General features: G+C 44.5%; 1 protein-coding gene across 1 annotated transcript in view; it reads right to left on the bottom strand.

Moving 5' to 3' along the window:
• Nucleotides 1–3,553: 3,553 nt before the first annotated feature.
• wwc1 (WW and C2 domain containing 1) overlaps nucleotides 3,554–16,910 on the bottom strand; it is a 28,582-nt gene continuing 15,225 nt past the window's right edge. The window contains exons 7-22 of the mRNA XM_017492205.3: nucleotides 16,728–16,874; nucleotides 16,475–16,545; nucleotides 15,554–15,796; nucleotides 14,690–14,779; nucleotides 13,292–13,812; nucleotides 12,927–13,044; nucleotides 11,197–11,364; nucleotides 10,498–10,690; nucleotides 8,863–9,003; nucleotides 8,662–8,720; nucleotides 6,912–7,107; nucleotides 6,601–6,768; nucleotides 6,408–6,500; nucleotides 5,327–5,557; nucleotides 4,317–4,435; nucleotides 3,554–3,774 (exon numbers count right to left, since the gene is read on the bottom strand). Coding sequence (XP_017347694.1) covers nucleotides 3,708–3,774; nucleotides 4,317–4,435; nucleotides 5,327–5,557; nucleotides 6,408–6,500; nucleotides 6,601–6,768; nucleotides 6,912–7,107; nucleotides 8,662–8,720; nucleotides 8,863–9,003; nucleotides 10,498–10,690; nucleotides 11,197–11,364; nucleotides 12,927–13,044; nucleotides 13,292–13,812; nucleotides 14,690–14,779; nucleotides 15,554–15,796; nucleotides 16,475–16,545; nucleotides 16,728–16,874 — 2,625 coding nt within the window. The 3' untranslated portion in view covers nucleotides 3,554–3,707. The remainder of the gene's footprint in view (nucleotides 3,775–4,316; nucleotides 4,436–5,326; nucleotides 5,558–6,407; nucleotides 6,501–6,600; nucleotides 6,769–6,911; nucleotides 7,108–8,661; nucleotides 8,721–8,862; nucleotides 9,004–10,497; nucleotides 10,691–11,196; nucleotides 11,365–12,926; nucleotides 13,045–13,291; nucleotides 13,813–14,689; nucleotides 14,780–15,553; nucleotides 15,797–16,474; nucleotides 16,546–16,727; nucleotides 16,875–16,910) is intronic.

Genomic DNA, 16,910 nt, shown 5'->3' on the forward strand with positions numbered 1-16,910 from the left:
CCTCGCCTTTAGTGGAAAGACCCGGTTCTTTTTCCATCGTTGCTGGATTCAAAAACAAAAAACAAAAATCAAACAAACATCAAACGCATCAAAACAGGAATCCTATCGTAAGTCTATATTGATAACAACTCATTCATGTCGTGATTTTCTTTTATTTCTCTCTTTAAAAAAAAAAAAAAAAAAAAAGTTCTACATGTTTTGACGTGATTCCAACAGTTAGAACGATCAGAACGTTAGAGAAGCGCCTCGCGTCAGAGTCTCGGACAGCAAAAGAGCACCGAGGAGGTAAATCCATCACGGCCGATGTCTGGATTACATCCTGTGTAGCGTGGCGCTCCTCCAGACCGGCTCTTCTACAAGGTAAGACTTCCAGTTGAGTTTATTTATAAAAAAAAAAAAAAAAAAAAAAAATTCGAGATACCTTAGTGTTTCCATGTAACAATTCACAACTCAGCTACAGATACAGTGCACGCTGTTGAAAGGAAAGCGTTTGCTTTTCCACACATTCAGATTCCAGTCTTCAACCGAAACACACGGGAGTTTAAAACACGTATATAAAAGACTCCAGTTTACGCTGTTTGTTTCGTAGGTTTTTGTACCGCGGCGATCCACGAGCGGCCTCGGTGCGCTAGAACTCGGGCCGATCGCGGAGAGAACCGCACGAAACGGGGCGCAGGATGGAACGGAACGGATTAACGGAGCATTCGGAAAGCGAAACACTGAGTCGCGGGATGAAATGCGTAACACGCGGCGGAGGAGGGGTGTCGCAAACTACGAGATATTTGGTTATATGTAAAGCTTTTCAGAATCGATTCGCTGTCGGGGCTTCGTGCGGGACGTGCCGGGGTTGCTGTTATTTGGAATAGAAAGGTGCTGACGAGACGGTCGTTGCTGGTTTGTCGTTTATCTCAAGGTGCAAAGCAGAGCGACGGAAGACCGCGGTGGGGGGGGGGGGGGCGGTACTTAGTTCGGTTAATAAGTAAGAAGTTCAGAGTTCGTTTGGGATCAAGGCACGTCGTTCAGCGCTACATCTAAACCGTCCAGTCCTGAATGTAACAATCATCACGTCTTCATCGTGTGTGTGTGTGTGTGTGTGTGTGTGTGTGTGTGTGTGTGGGGAGGTTATTTTTTTGGATCCGTCTTGTTCGAATGAAGCTAGGAAAAAAAACAAACAAACAAACACAAAACAAAGAAAACACCCCCCCCCATCATATCCGAATTCCTACTGAGTTCAGCGAGCGAGAAGTTTTTATTCCCGATTTTTCCGTAACTCGTACGCACGTCGAAAAAAATGCCGCGATCGCGATTACTAAGTTTCCCCACTTCCTAAAAAGGTCACAGTGCAGCACAGGCATCACAAACGTTCCTAATGGTGCAATCCGTCATACTGGGAATTCCAGGAGAAAAGAAAAAGAAAAAAAAAAAAAAAAAAAACCCTGACCTACGGAAAAGTGCAACGAAACTCGGGCAACATCTCCACGTCGGACATAAACGCGGCTGACGTCGCGACCTTTTCCCTTTGCGTCGTTTTCTACGTGAAAGAATTTGGTTTTTAACTTGACGTGCGGCTTCTGTGTGGCGAAAACGTGTTGGGAGACACTTCGGACGTTTAGATTTGTAACGCGGTTCCGTCGATTTGGACGCCTCCGGAAGACGCCAGGTCGTTTCCACGTTTCCGATCACGGAGAAATCGTTTCACACACATCTCGATCGATCCGTTAAGCGAATTCAGAGATTAGGCACGCGAATACGACGTCGCTCTGAGCCTCAGGCGCGTTTAGATCCGAACCCGGGTGAAAAATCGTGTTCCGGGTCCGGCGGATTGCGGCGCAAGTACTCGAAAAGTGCTCACTTTAGACGGAGATGATGTGATGGAAGTGCTTTAAACAAGCATCTTGGTCTTTAAGAGCTGGAAGGACAGCAGGTTGAGGAAAAAAAAAAACATTCATAGTCTAGTAGTGTGGGGAAAAACTCAAAACGCAAGAATATAAGGAAGCACTGCAAAAAACAAACAAAAAAAAAAACCTTGAATACAATCAAATTGATCTACACTCACTGTCCACTTTAATAGGAACACCTGTACACCTGCTCGCTTATGCGATTATCCGATCCTTCAAACATGTGGCAGTAGCACAAGTCATAAAATCTTCACGTCAAACATCAGAATGGGGGAAAATCTGATCTCTGCGAGTTTAACCGTGGCATGGGTGTTGGTACCAGATGTGGCCCCCCGTCATGAAATTCGACATGGACGTTAACTGAAGCTGCACGGTTTGATGCATTGCGCTGCTACCACACGATTGGCCGGTGACGGTGAGGGTATATTTCACTAGCTGTGCGATCACAGCCTTCTGCACGACAGAGCACAGAAATGAAGCGGGGAGAAACGTGATCTGCTCCTAAAGTCGAGCGACAGCTTCGGATGAGGAGAAGCTGAAGAGGGAGTAGACGAGTGTCTTAGAAGCAATCTGGCCTTTAATAAAAAAAAAAAAAATTTTTTTTTTTTTTCAAGAAAAAGAAAGAAATTCAGGGACTTCAAAAATGAAAACATTTTTCTATTACGAAACGTCAATCGGAAACGACTCTCTCCGTTCTCGTTTCAAGATCAGAGAGAGCACGCATCAGGCCGCCTTCTTTTCCGTTTTTTTTTTTTTTTGTGCTTGATAGTTACAACGTGCCGTGATTGCGTTCCTCACTCTCTGATTACTAGCTATTAAAGTGCATGAACTAGCCAAATTCTACCTGAGAGGCTGTGGGACGTCTAAGTGCAGATTAAATATAATTGCTGGGATTATGGACGCTGCGTTGTGTGCTGTGCCTTGTGGACAAAAAAAAAAAAAAAAAAAAAAAAGTTTTATACTTCTAAGAACAAACAAACAAACGCTCAGAACCAGCACGTAGTGACGCTGATCATGAGTTACAGCTAGCTATCACTGAGCTAACTACGCATTAAAAACCGATTTCGCCTACCGTTAGTTTGTACTTTCGATCGTTTTTGAAATTTTTTTCCCTTTCTTGTAAATAGTGTTAAATGTTTAAAAAGAACGCGCCTTGTTGAACGCGTGTGCGCGACTAAACACGCCCCGGTCTCGTATTGAGACATCACTGGCGTATCGGTTTTACTTTTTTGTTGTTGTTGTTGTTTCTGTTTACCTAATTTACCCAAACCAACATACATCTAAACAGTGATTTCCAAAACCTTGTGCTATCAATCATAAAAGTACCTCAAGGATCTGTATTCACATAATCGAGTTATAGCAAGCCGACTCGACGAGTTTTTTTCTCCCTCTAGTTGTGTTATTTTTATATATATATATATAAAAAAAAAAAAAACACAACAACAACACTCTGGTGTTTTTGGAATGATCGACTATCAAAAAAAAAAAAGAAAAAAAAGAAAAAAAAAAAGAAACTAATACAGATACTAATATACAATTTTTAGTAGTAAAAGAAAAACAAAATATTGCTACGGATACAAAAAAAAAAAAAAATGTGGTTGTTGGTACAATTTAAGAAAAGAAAAAAAAGGAGAAATAATCTACAGATTTTCAACTGAGAGCTAAAAACCCAGTGTATTAAAATGGACATTTTTCCTACGGAGTATACACTTAATAATTTTCTGCAGTAATAATTCTTCATTCTTCATAATACCACCAGAGGTCAGGTTCTTCTTCAGTGAAACAGCAGATTAGACTCTTGCTTGCGGTCTATACGTCGTCAGCTGGTAGGTCAGGAACGTTTATCTTTACTCGTGTGAAGAAGGCCATCTTCTCTCTGCGGGGGGGGGTGGAGAAGCACAGGTGTTAATAGAGATGTGGATCGAGATATACACTCACCTGAACTTCATACAACTCATGCTTTCAACATCTTGACGTACTTTTCTGCTCAGCACGGCTGTAAAGAGTAGCTATTTATTCGAGTTACCGGTCAGCTCGAACCAGTCTGTCCGTCGTCTTTAATGCAGAACTGCTGTTTTTTGTTTCACGCGCCATTACATTACTGTCGTGAGTGAAAATCCAAAGAAGCCAGCCGTTCCTGAACCAATCGAACGGCTGACATCACTGAGAATTTTTCCTCGTCCTGATGTTTGACGTGAACATTAACAGGAACCTGCTGCAACATGATTGGCTGTCTGGAGAATCGCGGAGAACGAACGAAGCGTCCGGCGAGTGCACGTGCCATGCGGTCATACGCTAGGTAAAATACGCTAGGTAACATAGGCGGCCCAATAAACTATTACACAATACAAGATGCCATGGAATTCCTGGTTAAAAAGCGTGAAAGTAAAACTGCAGAAATGGGCGTGGAAGCGTCACCTGAAGGATTGGACTTCGGGACCTTCTTTGCGGCTCTGTCCTCGGATCTTGTGCACCTCCTTAGCTGCCGCTCGCATCATCTTCTCCACTCTCTGCTCCTGCAGCTGTTCCTCCTGAGTCTACGGTAAACAACGGTGACACAAGTCGAAACTTTCACTGTGTGGAAAGCGGTCCGTAAATATTTAATCGATCGTTTAACGGCACTTTCGTTTGTTTTTTTTGTTCGTGTCTTCAAACCTTTTGAGGCGTAACGATGTCGTGTATCGTTTCGTACGGTACCAGACTCTGAATAAAGTGAGCTGTCGGTCATGTCAACTTTTAAACTTAATCGAGCTCACGCTCCCTCGTCGGAACAACCTCGCACACTATCACACTAGTATACGGATTATACGAATAAATTTGGCGGGGGGGGTTCCTAATAGTTTCATCATAAACGAGGAGGACGAATTAAAATTGGATAAGGCACAAAGACTGGAAAAAAGATTTTCCAATGCCTGAACGTTTCTGGTCCAATATCCTTGTGGTGGAAATTTTGCTTAGACCTGGCAACCCTGTACGGCAGCGAAAACCTGGCTACAGAGCCAATATTTCATTTGGAACAGTTTTTATTATTGTACTTCTATAACGTCGATAACGTTTTATCATATCGTATCGTATCATAAGTGAAATCTGTGTATCGTTACACGCCCGCGAAGCTAAACACCAAGCGTGATAAGCTTATAACTGTTGCATTTAAAAGAAAGTAGCATTATAAAAATTGCTGGAATTGCTTTGTTTTATTACTAACCCCGTTAGGACACTGAACAAACAAACAATGCAGATTATTGTGTTTTATTACCAACGATAACTTTAGACAGTGGGAAAAAATCTTTACTAAAAATTAGTACTCCTTTAAATAGAAAGTAATGCGAACAAACATGGTGCAGTATTGGAGAATATACTGTATAATTCTTTTACAATAACCCCTTGGTGGAGCACGTGATTCGTGAAGACGTGTAAACGTGACAGACCTGTTTCTCGGCCTGCGTGAGCAGCAATCGGAAGCGCTCGTCCTCTTGAACCCATGCGGGAAGGCTGCGCTGGCCCTGCTGCCTCGCGCTCTCCATCTGCTCCTTCAGCTGCCGCAGCACCCGCAGCTCCTCGTTCAGCCGGCTGTGGCGCGTCCGAGACGCCTGAAGCTCCAGTTCCAGGTCCATAGGAGTGCGCATCACACCGTCTGAGCCGTGCGTCTGCGTCGGAGGCTGGGGAATACAATCAATAGAAATCGTAAACCGACCGACGCCAGTCCGATTCATTTCCGCTCCAAGTGTGGAAAAAAAAAAAAAAAACCATCATGCTCTAGATTTCATTTATTTATTTCTATAACTGTGAGGTTGGAGCTGGATGGGAGATGTGATGAGCATCAATTAACATTTTGAGGCAGGTGCATGATGGGAACTGACCTCGGTACATTTCGGTGTTTAATATTCGCCATAAGGGGTAAAAACTTTGCCTTAATTTCTTGTGTTATTTCAAAAATGGCAAGACGACGAGAAAAGCGAAACAAAAAAAAAAAAAAGATGGATGATGTCATGCCTACGCGAGCAACTCTTCTACCCGACGTAGACGTTTTTATATTATTTAACGCGATAACGCGTCCCGGAGAGGCTGAGCTCATCGTTTGACAAAAAGGGTCCTCACGTATATTCTTATCTAACGGCATGACGTATCGGGTCGGAACACCCTGCTACCGAGAAAATGCTCACAGATCAGAAGAATCGGCATAAAGATGATAAAACGTTAAGCGGTTTCCTATTACAAGATTCACCATATCAAAAATATCCGTACGCGTGCAATACGGAAGAGAAACCGCGGCGAGGACGAGATCTCCGGGCGTCTTTGCAGTGTGTTCACGTGCAGCACTGCCGGGGAGACGTGAGTCAGCAGGAGACGTGTGCACTGTCGATAAATCTTACCTTTCGGCGCTAATGCTTTTCTGTATGACTGCGCTCAGGTACGAGGACAGGTAGCCCTCAGGGGTGGAACCTGTACGTCTTCTGAGGGAGCGTCAGCATTCGTCGAATATTTAACCGAGCTTCTCGGAAGGCTTACCTTTTTAATACGGACACTGCGCCTCTCGGAGGCGTTCCGGACGAAAGGAGACTTCTTGGAAAGAGTGGAGCTGTCGCTGTCGCTGCGGTTGATCTAACGACGCGGGTAAAGGAGATGGAGTGAGCGCAAATGTACAGGAAGTTGAAATCCTGTGCTTCCAAGTGTGTGTGCGTGTGTGTGTGCGTGCATTTACCCTGCAGATGTACTGGCTCTGTGGACCAGGAGAAAAGGTCTTGGAGCGGATTATAGTGTTACCCCTGACAAAAAGGTTCTGCTGGTTCAGCTCAAGCCGTCGCTCTTTGGGCCGGACCACAGAGGCGGCGGCGTGAGGGAGGCCCTCCATGCTCGTCTCTTTATTCACCTGTGGAAGGACCGTGAGATGCTGCGTTCAGACAAAACGACTGCAAATAGATCGAACGTGAAACTGAAGTCTCTTTAATGTATCTCGAAGACATCTTTTTGTAAGAAAGAGTAATCCTGATAAATTAAGGGGAAAATTAAAACCTTTTCGGGAATAGCCGCCGCTGTTCTTGAAGGAGGCTTGGTTGGCGCCGCTTGCTGCTTCTCCTCCTCCACCACTTCTTCTTCTTCGTCCTCCTCCTCCACTTCCCACTGGCAGCCTTCCGAGTTAAACTCCTCCCCTTCCACGTCGCTGCCCAGACCGTCCACAAACACGTCGCCCTCTAGAGGCTCCGTTCGCCTGTCGATACACGATCCACAGCATCAAGTGCCATACATCATTTTAAACAGGAGAACTTTTATTCAACCTAGCTAATTTAAAGGCCCAATTTTTATTCTTTTTTTGGTCTGAGAGTGGATAAATTATCTAGAATTTTTAGAAAAACTCCAGAAACAAGTTGGGTTTTCTTTTTTTTTTTTTTTTTTTAACTGTGAACTCAAACAAAACCTCCTGAAGTTAGGATTTTTTTTTCTTTAGAAAGTTATACCTGGATGTTTTAGAATTCCAAATGAAATTTTGTCTTCATCCAACATTCCCTTAGCGCGTTATATCCGTTTATCTCAATATTATTCCAGGCGTTTTTCAATTTAAAAAAAAAAAAAAAAAAAAAAAAAGGTATTTTATTTACTGAGATGCGTCTCTCAAATGAGGAATTTCCCTCCCCACTCCTTTTTTTCCTCCCAAAGAAACACGCTGATTGGCGGAATAAAACTCGCCCTCCGATCAGGAAAGTCGGGAAGGCGTGGCCGCTCGGACACTTTAAACGAGTTTATAATGACAATTTATCACATATACATATGCACAGTGAAATTCTTTTCTTTGCATACCCCAGCATGTCAGGAAGTTTGGGTCAGAGCCCCTGGAGCAGAAAGGGTTAAGGTCCTTGCTCAAGGGCCCAACAGTGGCAGCTTAGCAGTGCTGGGGCTTGAACCCCCGACCTTCCGATCAGTAACCCAGAGCCTTAAACACCACTGCTTCGACGCGTTCGTTGTTAAATCTAGTACGCTGAGATTTTTCCTCTTTGGTATCATATACGTTCTGAATAACTTTTTAATATTTAATTATTACAAGCCAAACCGAACCGAACAGAAGCAGCTGATCTGATATTAAGGTCCGACTTGAGAAGTTCATGATGCTCGTAACGGGGTTGTAGAGAAGCACACAACATACGCCTTGAATATATAATCTGAATAGTGACATCGTTAATCCTAAACCTAAACCTTCCTTTATTTATTCACGGCTTTGCCTAAAGTCGGTTACGCGCCCTGTTCCGTAATGGCGAGTGGCGCTTTGAGATTGTCTCGTAGATGGATAAAAAGAGACAAATGCTTGTGCTTTAGAACGACGGTGTTCCTGTGAACGACGGGTATTAAAGGCAGCATGAAGGATGAGAGGAAAGAGAGGAACGAGAGGAAGTGCGGGCTGAAATTCACCCGGCCTGTCTCGCGTCTTCGTGATCGGGGCGACCAGACAGATGACGTTACGTGACGTGAGACAGGAAGTGGCTGTAGCACGGACTCTCCATCCATCGACCGCTTCGGCACGGACAAGCGCTCGTTGTTCTCCTGCGCTCTGGGGAACTAACTCCTCGCTTGCTACTACCTAATCCACTTTATTATTATTTTTTAATGATTATTATTGTCTTTAGTTTTGTGCTTCAGGTTCGCACCGATTTGACTGCAGATGATTAATTCGCATGCTTTATCTGCTCAGCAGGGACTCCAGGTTTGTCGGGTCGTTCGTTTATTCTCTATGAGACGTCTCGGTTTTATCAGTGATCACGCGTCCACTCACCAGTCTGTCTCCGCCGTCTTCACGTTAGCTGCTTGGATTTCTGAGGAGCCGTCTATTGTCTAAAATATGCGACAGACACAAATACACACACATATATTATATCATTGAGCATTAAAGACAGATTGTAGCTTGAAATGTAGTCTGAAAGGTCCCTGTTTGTGTGTGTGTGTGTGTGTGTGTGTGTGTGTGTGTGTGCGCCACCTTGTCGGACTGCGTGGGAGCCTTGAGCTCTTTGTTCTTGCCATTCATGTCTGGGATGAGCATGTAGTTGAGGAGGTTGTACCACTTGGTATACCATTCCTCCGAACACTCCATGTCAGCCAAACTGATCTGAGCACCGGCCTTTAATAAAGAAAAAAAAAAAAAAGGACAAAAAAATAAATGTACAGTCACCGTTAACTAAATTTGGGTTTCCTTTCTTTTCTTTTTTTTTTTGAGAGAGAGAGAGAGACTGTAGATATTAGGGCTGGGCAATACGACGATATGATATCGGGATCATGATAAATCGCGTCACGGTACGTCGTGGCATCGCGATACGTTTTTATAACGGTTTAATATTTTTTTAAAATGATCACAAGCTATATGGAATTGATTTGAAGAACTATCGGGTCCTATCGTGGAGATCTAACGGATAGAGTTCCGAACGTTTCACGCGGATTTTAAACCCAGCACGCGGCGAGATTTTCCCGGATCGGAACGCCACTCGCGAATCGTGGAATCTGTGTAAAATGCCGAATGACAGTTCCGCTCAGATTTTAAAACTGAGCCATTTTAAAAAATGGTGAAGATAAAATAACAACCATAAAGAAAACAAAGAAAAACGTATATATATATATATATATATATATATATATATATATATATATATATATATATATATAGACACACACTGTGGGAATTTGCGACGATGATATCGGTTAACTAGCAGCTCACCTAGCTACGTACCTGCGTACGTACGTTCTTACTAAGGGTGAGCGATATGACAAAAATATTGTATCACGATGCTTTTTTCTGATACACGATATTTAGGTTTGGTAACTGAAAAACAGCATCACAGGAGGTTTTGTAAAAAAAAATATTTTTTTAAAAATCTATGAAAATAAACTGTCTTAAAAAGTTTAATTAAAAAAATGCAAATACTTTTAATGAATTCTTTAAATAACAGTTAGAAAAAATTATTTTACAGTCTAATCATGCAAAAAAAAAAAAAAAATCAGATCAGCTGTTTGTCACTGCTCTTAAAAAAAAAAAAAAAAAAAAAAAAAAAAAAAAAATGTACCTACGATATCTCGATATTACCTACGATATAAAGTGTATCGTGACATAATTTATCACAATATGGATATTACACCATCATATCGCCCCAGCCCTGGGCCTCACTCTTAGTCAGGCTGTTATTAGAACCGAACGACTTCACCATATGACATCGATATCACGCTAAACAATGTCGTGACACGCTTTTCTGAAACATCGCGTATATCGTGAGATATTATATATAATTTTTTAAAACTAAATTAATTCGAAGCTGATTTGATGTTAACATTATATTAGTTCAAATATTTAAAATTGCTTACATTTAAAACTTTTTTAAAAATATTTATACAAGAAAAAAAAATAACCTAGACATTAAATAAAGTATCATGAATGTTTAAGGCTGCACTGTTTTGCAGGCAAACCTGCGCATCATGATATTGTTAATCGTATCGCCGCACCCTTTACCTCACAACGTGAGTTGAACTTTAGGTATTTTCAGGTTTACTGACCCCCAAACACCAACACTTAACAGTCCTGCATGCGTTTCTCAGCGAGGTAACCTGTGGTCTTCAGGACACCTACCAGACACTCCTCTCTTCTGGACTCGGTGGTGGAGCAGACGTCGACGCGGAGCGTCTTCTGTCTGAAGGCGGAGGGGGAAAGCTGCATGGCGAACACCTCGTTGAGCTCCAGCACGTCGTGGGCCTGTGAGCTGCGTGTGCGGAACAGGCAGCGGGTGGCCTCCGGACAGGGCAGCACCACCACCCGGACGTACCTGCGCACAGGAACGAGGTGGCGTTCACGCGAGATACTCGACACGCCCTCGGGTTCGGCAAGCGAGGTCGAATCAAAACGGCCGCTCACGGTAAACATCACACACACAAGTATTTACTTTAGATCCATAAACATACAGTACACACGTATTCGCTTACTCAGAGTAAATCTAGAACAGGTTTAACGAAGGAGGTAAATAGGAAGAGCGACTGTAGCGGCGTCGTCTGAAGAGCGCTAGTTCAGATCTAGAATACTACGAGTACTGCATTAGTACGGAGTACGATTTAGGGAAATGATCATTTATTTATTTATTGAATTGTAACTTGAACAATAGATCAACTTTACACATAGTGCGGTTTATAAACTACAACAGGGTTCGAGTGCTTTAGGTGGCGGAAGATCTGAAAGCTACTGTCCGGCTCCTCATTACAGCTGAGCTGTTACCGTACCACGTGGAGGCGAGACTTAAAAACGGAAAGAAGCTGAAACGATAGAAAGGGAACGTACATGTTCTGGCTGGCAGGAACAGACAGCGTGCTGCAGTTGGTCAGCTGCATGACGAAGATGGCAAAGCGCTTCTCTTTAGCCTCGTACTTCAAGCCCAGTCTGATCTGAGCGCAGCTGACTAATCCCCCGTCCTCGTCGCCCGACGTCTGCTCGGCAGGGACTCCGGGCCTGTTCGGTCAGCAGAACAGTTTAACACTTAACGCACAAAGTTACAGAAACAGTACTGTGTCTAAAGCCCTATTCGGATTGGATTAGTTCATCAAGGGGAATTTACATCACGTCCGTCATTAGATATTTAAAGGAACTCTCGGCGATTAGTCATTATTTATAGAAAAGTAAAAAGTTGTGATATCGTGCGCATACGGATGTAACGTAACGCTTTATACCTGCAGCTGGCGCTATAACGGCTCCTTTAATCGGCCCGCTTTAATCATCTCGCTTTTCTAAATGATTTTACCAGCGTCATATCACGATATTTTCGAGGCGTTTCTACGACGCACGGTACGCATCACGGCGTACATTTTTCCATTTAAAAAAAAAAACGGAAAAAAAAACAACAACAAAACATTTAATAAAACCAGTCATTTATTTCGGGGGGGGGGGGGGGGGGGGGGGGCAATGTAATTAATGCTGAAAACAAAAGCTGTTTTAAATGAACGCTGTTTTTACAATTTTAAAAGATTCAGATGAGTAGAAAACTTCGATCGAATCTGCTTCAGGAGTTTTATTTATAAATCTTTTGATATAAATTAAAAACGTCCGTCCAGCATCGGACGCAGAACGATTAGCATGGACGTGGCGAACCTCGCTCGTTTAGTTTAAACAGAAACTTTCGTTTTTGCTAAAGAAATATGATCTGCTTGTCTCAGGAACCCGGAGCAGGTGTGTGTGTGTGTGTGTGTGTGTGTGTGTGTGTGTGTTTTATCCACCACTGCTACCCGAGTAAATATTAATAAGGGGTTATTTTCGGATTGTTAATTTTAAGAAGTAGTCCATAAAAATTATTCATGAGAGAGAGAAAATGGGGTCAGTCAACAGGAAAGTAGGCTTGCGTTCCCTCATGTACAACCCGATTCCAAAAGAGTCGGGACGCTGTCCCACTGATTCGCAAATCCTATAAACCCAATAGAACACAGCAAACATATCAAATGTTTAAACTGAGGAAAATGTACCCATCTTTACTTCTGAAAGACTCTGTATCTCTAAAATACTCTTTTTATACCCGATCACGTTACTGACCTGTCGCCAGTTAACCCGATTCGCTGCAACATGTTCCTCCAGCTGTTTCTTTTCACGAACACTTACTTTTCCAGCCTTTTGTTGCGCCCGTCCCAACTTTTTTGACATGTGTTGCGGCCATCGAATGCAAATTTTTTTTTTTTTTTTTTTTTTTTTATTAAAACGGTAAATTTCCTCAGTTTAAACATGTGATGTGTTTTCTAGGTTCTTTTGCAAATAACATATGGGTTGATGAGATTTTCAAATAGTTGCATTCTGTTTTTCTTTACATTTTACACAGCGTCCCAACTTTTTTGGAATTGGGGTTGTATGTAATATTAAGCTCGTTTTTTTTTTTTTTTTTTTCTCCATCCATCCAAATCCACGGCAACACCATTAAGATTTAGACCCGTCTTTACCAAGGGTGGCGATAATTCTCCGGCTGACTCGTCTACCATCGATTATAGAAGCGTCCGTGGTTCTTAAGAAATTTTTCAAAACTGAACACTAACCTTTTTTCTGAAGCCTCGTACACGCCGCTGTCTCCCGCCACCGATTCGTCCGACACGGCCGACGTCACGCCCGCTTTCTTTGAGCCGGAACCGGGGACCCTTGTTTGGGAATCGAGATCTACACACACACACACACACACACACACACGGAGAGAAGAGTAGAAATGTGACACTGCCGGTACGGTCTCTGACACTTTACTGGCTCGGTGTTGAGTTACTGTGCCGAGTTCTCCAATATTAAACAACACCACATGGAAGCCCCGCCCCCTTCCCGCCGTCATCACATCCATCAATGTTTGTTCACTGTAGCCCATTCTGAACGTGTATATATTTACCGTACATTTACGCTTGTTGGTGATGCATACCTTTAGAGGCGTCCTGTTTGGCGTCCCCCTGCAGGCTGAGCTCGCTGAGCCGGGCCTGCAGCTCCAGATCAAGCTGGGACGCCGATCCTGAAAAGGTCTCTCCGGCCAGCGACGAGGCGTCGGGAACGAGGGGCGAGCAGGGCGGAGAGAGCGAGGAGAGCGACGAGCGTGGAGACAGCGAGCTCATGGAGCGCGGCGTCTCGGACAGACGTAGAGCGTGAGCGCGTAAGCCTGCGCCCTGACCTGCGGCGCCGGCGGCCGGCCCCGACGTCACCTCGTTCTCGTGGATGGTGGGGATGGAGCTGGAGGGCCTGTAGGTAGACGAGATGCTCTCTTGGAGCAGCGAGTCCAACTTGACCTGGAAATCCGGGTCGCTCAGCTCGCTCTGGTGCTCGAAGTAGGCGTCGGTGAAGCTGAGGGACGACAGCGAGCCGAGGCTGGAGGCGGCCAGAGAGCCACGGCTGGACGTCAGAGACCCTCGGCTACTGCCCGACGAACAGGACAGCGTGCTAGCAGACAGGCTAAGACAGAAATCAGAGCGGAGAAGAAACAGCGGCGTCAGTTCGGAAAGCGTAGCAGGGATACGACTCTATTTTTGGCTCCATAACTTAAAATGCGTTCGGTGTGAAAACAAGCTCGTTAAAGCGCGGCAGGCTCATTAGCCGCATGCACACAGGTGTGTCTCTGCTTTAGAGAACGAGCAGAGAACCTGAGAACGAACCATAGCAACAAAACCTCATTCAAGCCAACGCTGTGCTTATTTACATATCTTAAAAACACACACACACTCACTCTCTCTCTACCGGTCAAAGGTTTGTGGACACTCGACTGAACTGCTTCTCATGATGTTAAAAACCTTTTGATCTGAAGGTGTAGGAGTAAATGTTTGAAATCGGTGTCGTAGACAAAAATATAACCGTGCCGACGTATTCGTTTCTTTTATTAGAAAACTAACATTTTATTTACAGAAAAATATTGTTTTTAAACGGACGACTCGGAGCGAAACATTCCGAAAAGCAGCCGATAAGTGTCCGGCGTCGGTGTGAACTCCTTTAATACTGTTTAAAAAGCATCTCGGGGAAATTCCTCAAGAGATCGGGCGAGAAAACGCCGAGAATACGTTTCTGGGAATTCTCGTCGAAAAGGGCGTCGACTTCGAAGATGCGAAAATACTCAAATTATTTTGATTTATTTTGGATTTTTTTTTTTTATCACGGCATAATTCTCATAGTTCCATTTGTGTTACTCCACAAATTTTCATGTCTTTATTATTATTCTAAAATGTGGGGAAATAAATAATAATAAAGAACGAGTGTGTCTAAACTTTTGACCGGTAGTGTACGTTTCTGGATATTCAGGGTTGTTGTATTTTTGTGTGCATAATGGAACGGTATAAACCTCTTCAGCTGGGTGTGCAGCGAGGACGCCTGCCTCACGACATCTTCCAGCTCCTTCACCAATTTGTTCCTCTTGCAGTGTAACGTCAACCTGCGGCAAAAGCGGATAAGAAAGCGTTATTTGTCCGTGATAATATTCCAGAAGACATTCGTTCCGCTGGTGCGTTTGTATTCTGTCCTTCCTTCACGTTTGGGTGAAGTTACGGTGGAATGCCGCAGAGCGGAAGGCCTGGAAGAAGAAGAAAAGGCGGCCGTTGTGTTTAACCTACATCTCCTCTACGGCTCGGGTTACAGGAAGAGACCGAGAGAGAGAGAGAGAGAGAGAGAGGGCGCTGGACGAGGATACGGGATCTAGTGTGCAGAACAAGCGGCCTGTTCAAATAATCCAGGAGGAGGAGCGAGGGGAAAAAAAAAAAAAAACAGAAGGAACGGAAAGATACAAAGAAGGAAAAGAACAAAGAGCGCTTAATTGGCGTTCTCATTACGGAAACCTGACCCGACGGTGCAGGCGTCTGCGCTCTCGGGAAGCCGTGGGGAGACGACTGCGATCCGGCACGCTTCGGTTATTAAAGGAGCGGATAATTCGACGTATTTTTGCGATAGTTGACCTTGTTTTTGAAAGCGAATGTCCTACTTCCCCAGGCGACATCAGCAGCATTCCCAAATGAGTTCAGTCTTCCATAACAGCTGCTCCGTCCTACCGCCCCATAGGGTTAAGAATCCATAACCGGCTTTAACGCAACCCTCGCTGTAGCGTTCTACTCAATCCCGAATACCGAAGTGTCACGCATCACCCTCGAGGAGTTTTTCCTGCGCCTCTGCGTTTTTATCTATCCTCTCCGGGGTACGGGTGGGCTCCCCTCACCTTTCCGTCAGAGCTTTGCTCTGGCTGTCGCGTGCCGCCTGCAGGTCCTGCTCCAGACGCTTTTTCTCCGTTTCGATCTTCTCGGCGTCGCTGGGAGCGCGCTTGCAGGGTTTGACGTACTGTAGTTCCTTCAGCAGCTCCTCTTTCTCGCTGATGAGGATGAGCCGGTCTCGCTCGGGATCCAGCAAACCGGGCCACGACTCGCTGTCCAACTTGGCGATCTGGACTTTAATGTTTGCGATCCTGAAACGAGCGGCGAGACGGACGCGTATAAGGAAAGAAGCAACAACAACAAAAACAAGAATAATTCTGCAATGATTGCAAAAACACACTACGTGGACAAAAGTTTGTGGACACCTGACCGTCACGCTTAGTATATGTTCTTGTCAAAGATCGCGTTCCAGATTTACTCCTCCTTTTTTTGCCGCTATAATGCGCTCCACTCTTCCGGGAAGGCTGTCTACTAGATTTTGGAGCGTGGTTGCGGGGATTCGAGTTCATTCAGCTACAAGAGCGTTAGCGAGGTTGAGGTCAGGCGCTGATGTCGATGTGAGGAGGCTCCACTTCCAGTTCATCCCAAAGGTGTTCAAGTGCAGAACCCTCGAGTTCTTCCACTCCAACCTTGTCTTCAATCCATGTCTTCATGGAGCTCGCTTTGTGCACAGGGGCATTGTGGTGCTGGAGCAGTGTTTGGGCGTCTTTTGGGTTCTTAGGGAAATGGTGACGCGACAGCGTTACTACAGACAGACTATACAACTGTGCGCTTTCAATTTTGGGGCGACGGTTTAAGGAAGAACCACATATGGGTGTGATGGTCAGGTGTCCACATACTTTTGGCCATACAGAGTTAGAATGGGTCAGGAAAACACGAAAAAGTTTCTAGGGGCAAAAAAAAAAAAAAAAGATGTAACTTTACCGTACCTCCTTTTCGCCTCTTCGTACTTCAAGCTCAGTCGTACCTTCTCTGCCAGCTTATTGGAGATCGAAACCAACTGATTCGAAAAAAAAAGGAAAGAGATCACGATCGGTTCACGCAACGAATTGTTTCTAGGAAAGCGAGTTGAACCGTCGCTAAGACGCGCCAGTGTCGCTAATAAGGAATGAAAGCCTGTAAAGGACTGGATGGATAGAGTCGTGCCTGTTCCTGTTAAAACATTCAACTTCGCCGTCTCACCTCGGCGGGTATGTCCGTCTGGGACTCTGCGTCCGAATAGAGGCGAGGGAGCGAAAGGTTCGAGTCGGCCAGAGAGGGGTTGCTCGCCCACAGCTCGTTCTGAGAGCCGTAATCCAGACGGAAGCCGTCCTTCAGCACAGCCAGTTTCTGAGAGGAAGACATTGCCATAAACAATTAAACCTC

This window comes from Ictalurus punctatus, chromosome 18 (genome assembly GCF_001660625.3).
Source record: "Ictalurus punctatus breed USDA103 chromosome 18, Coco_2.0, whole genome shotgun sequence".
Classification (NCBI taxonomy): Eukaryota; Metazoa; Chordata; class Actinopteri; order Siluriformes; family Ictaluridae; genus Ictalurus; species Ictalurus punctatus.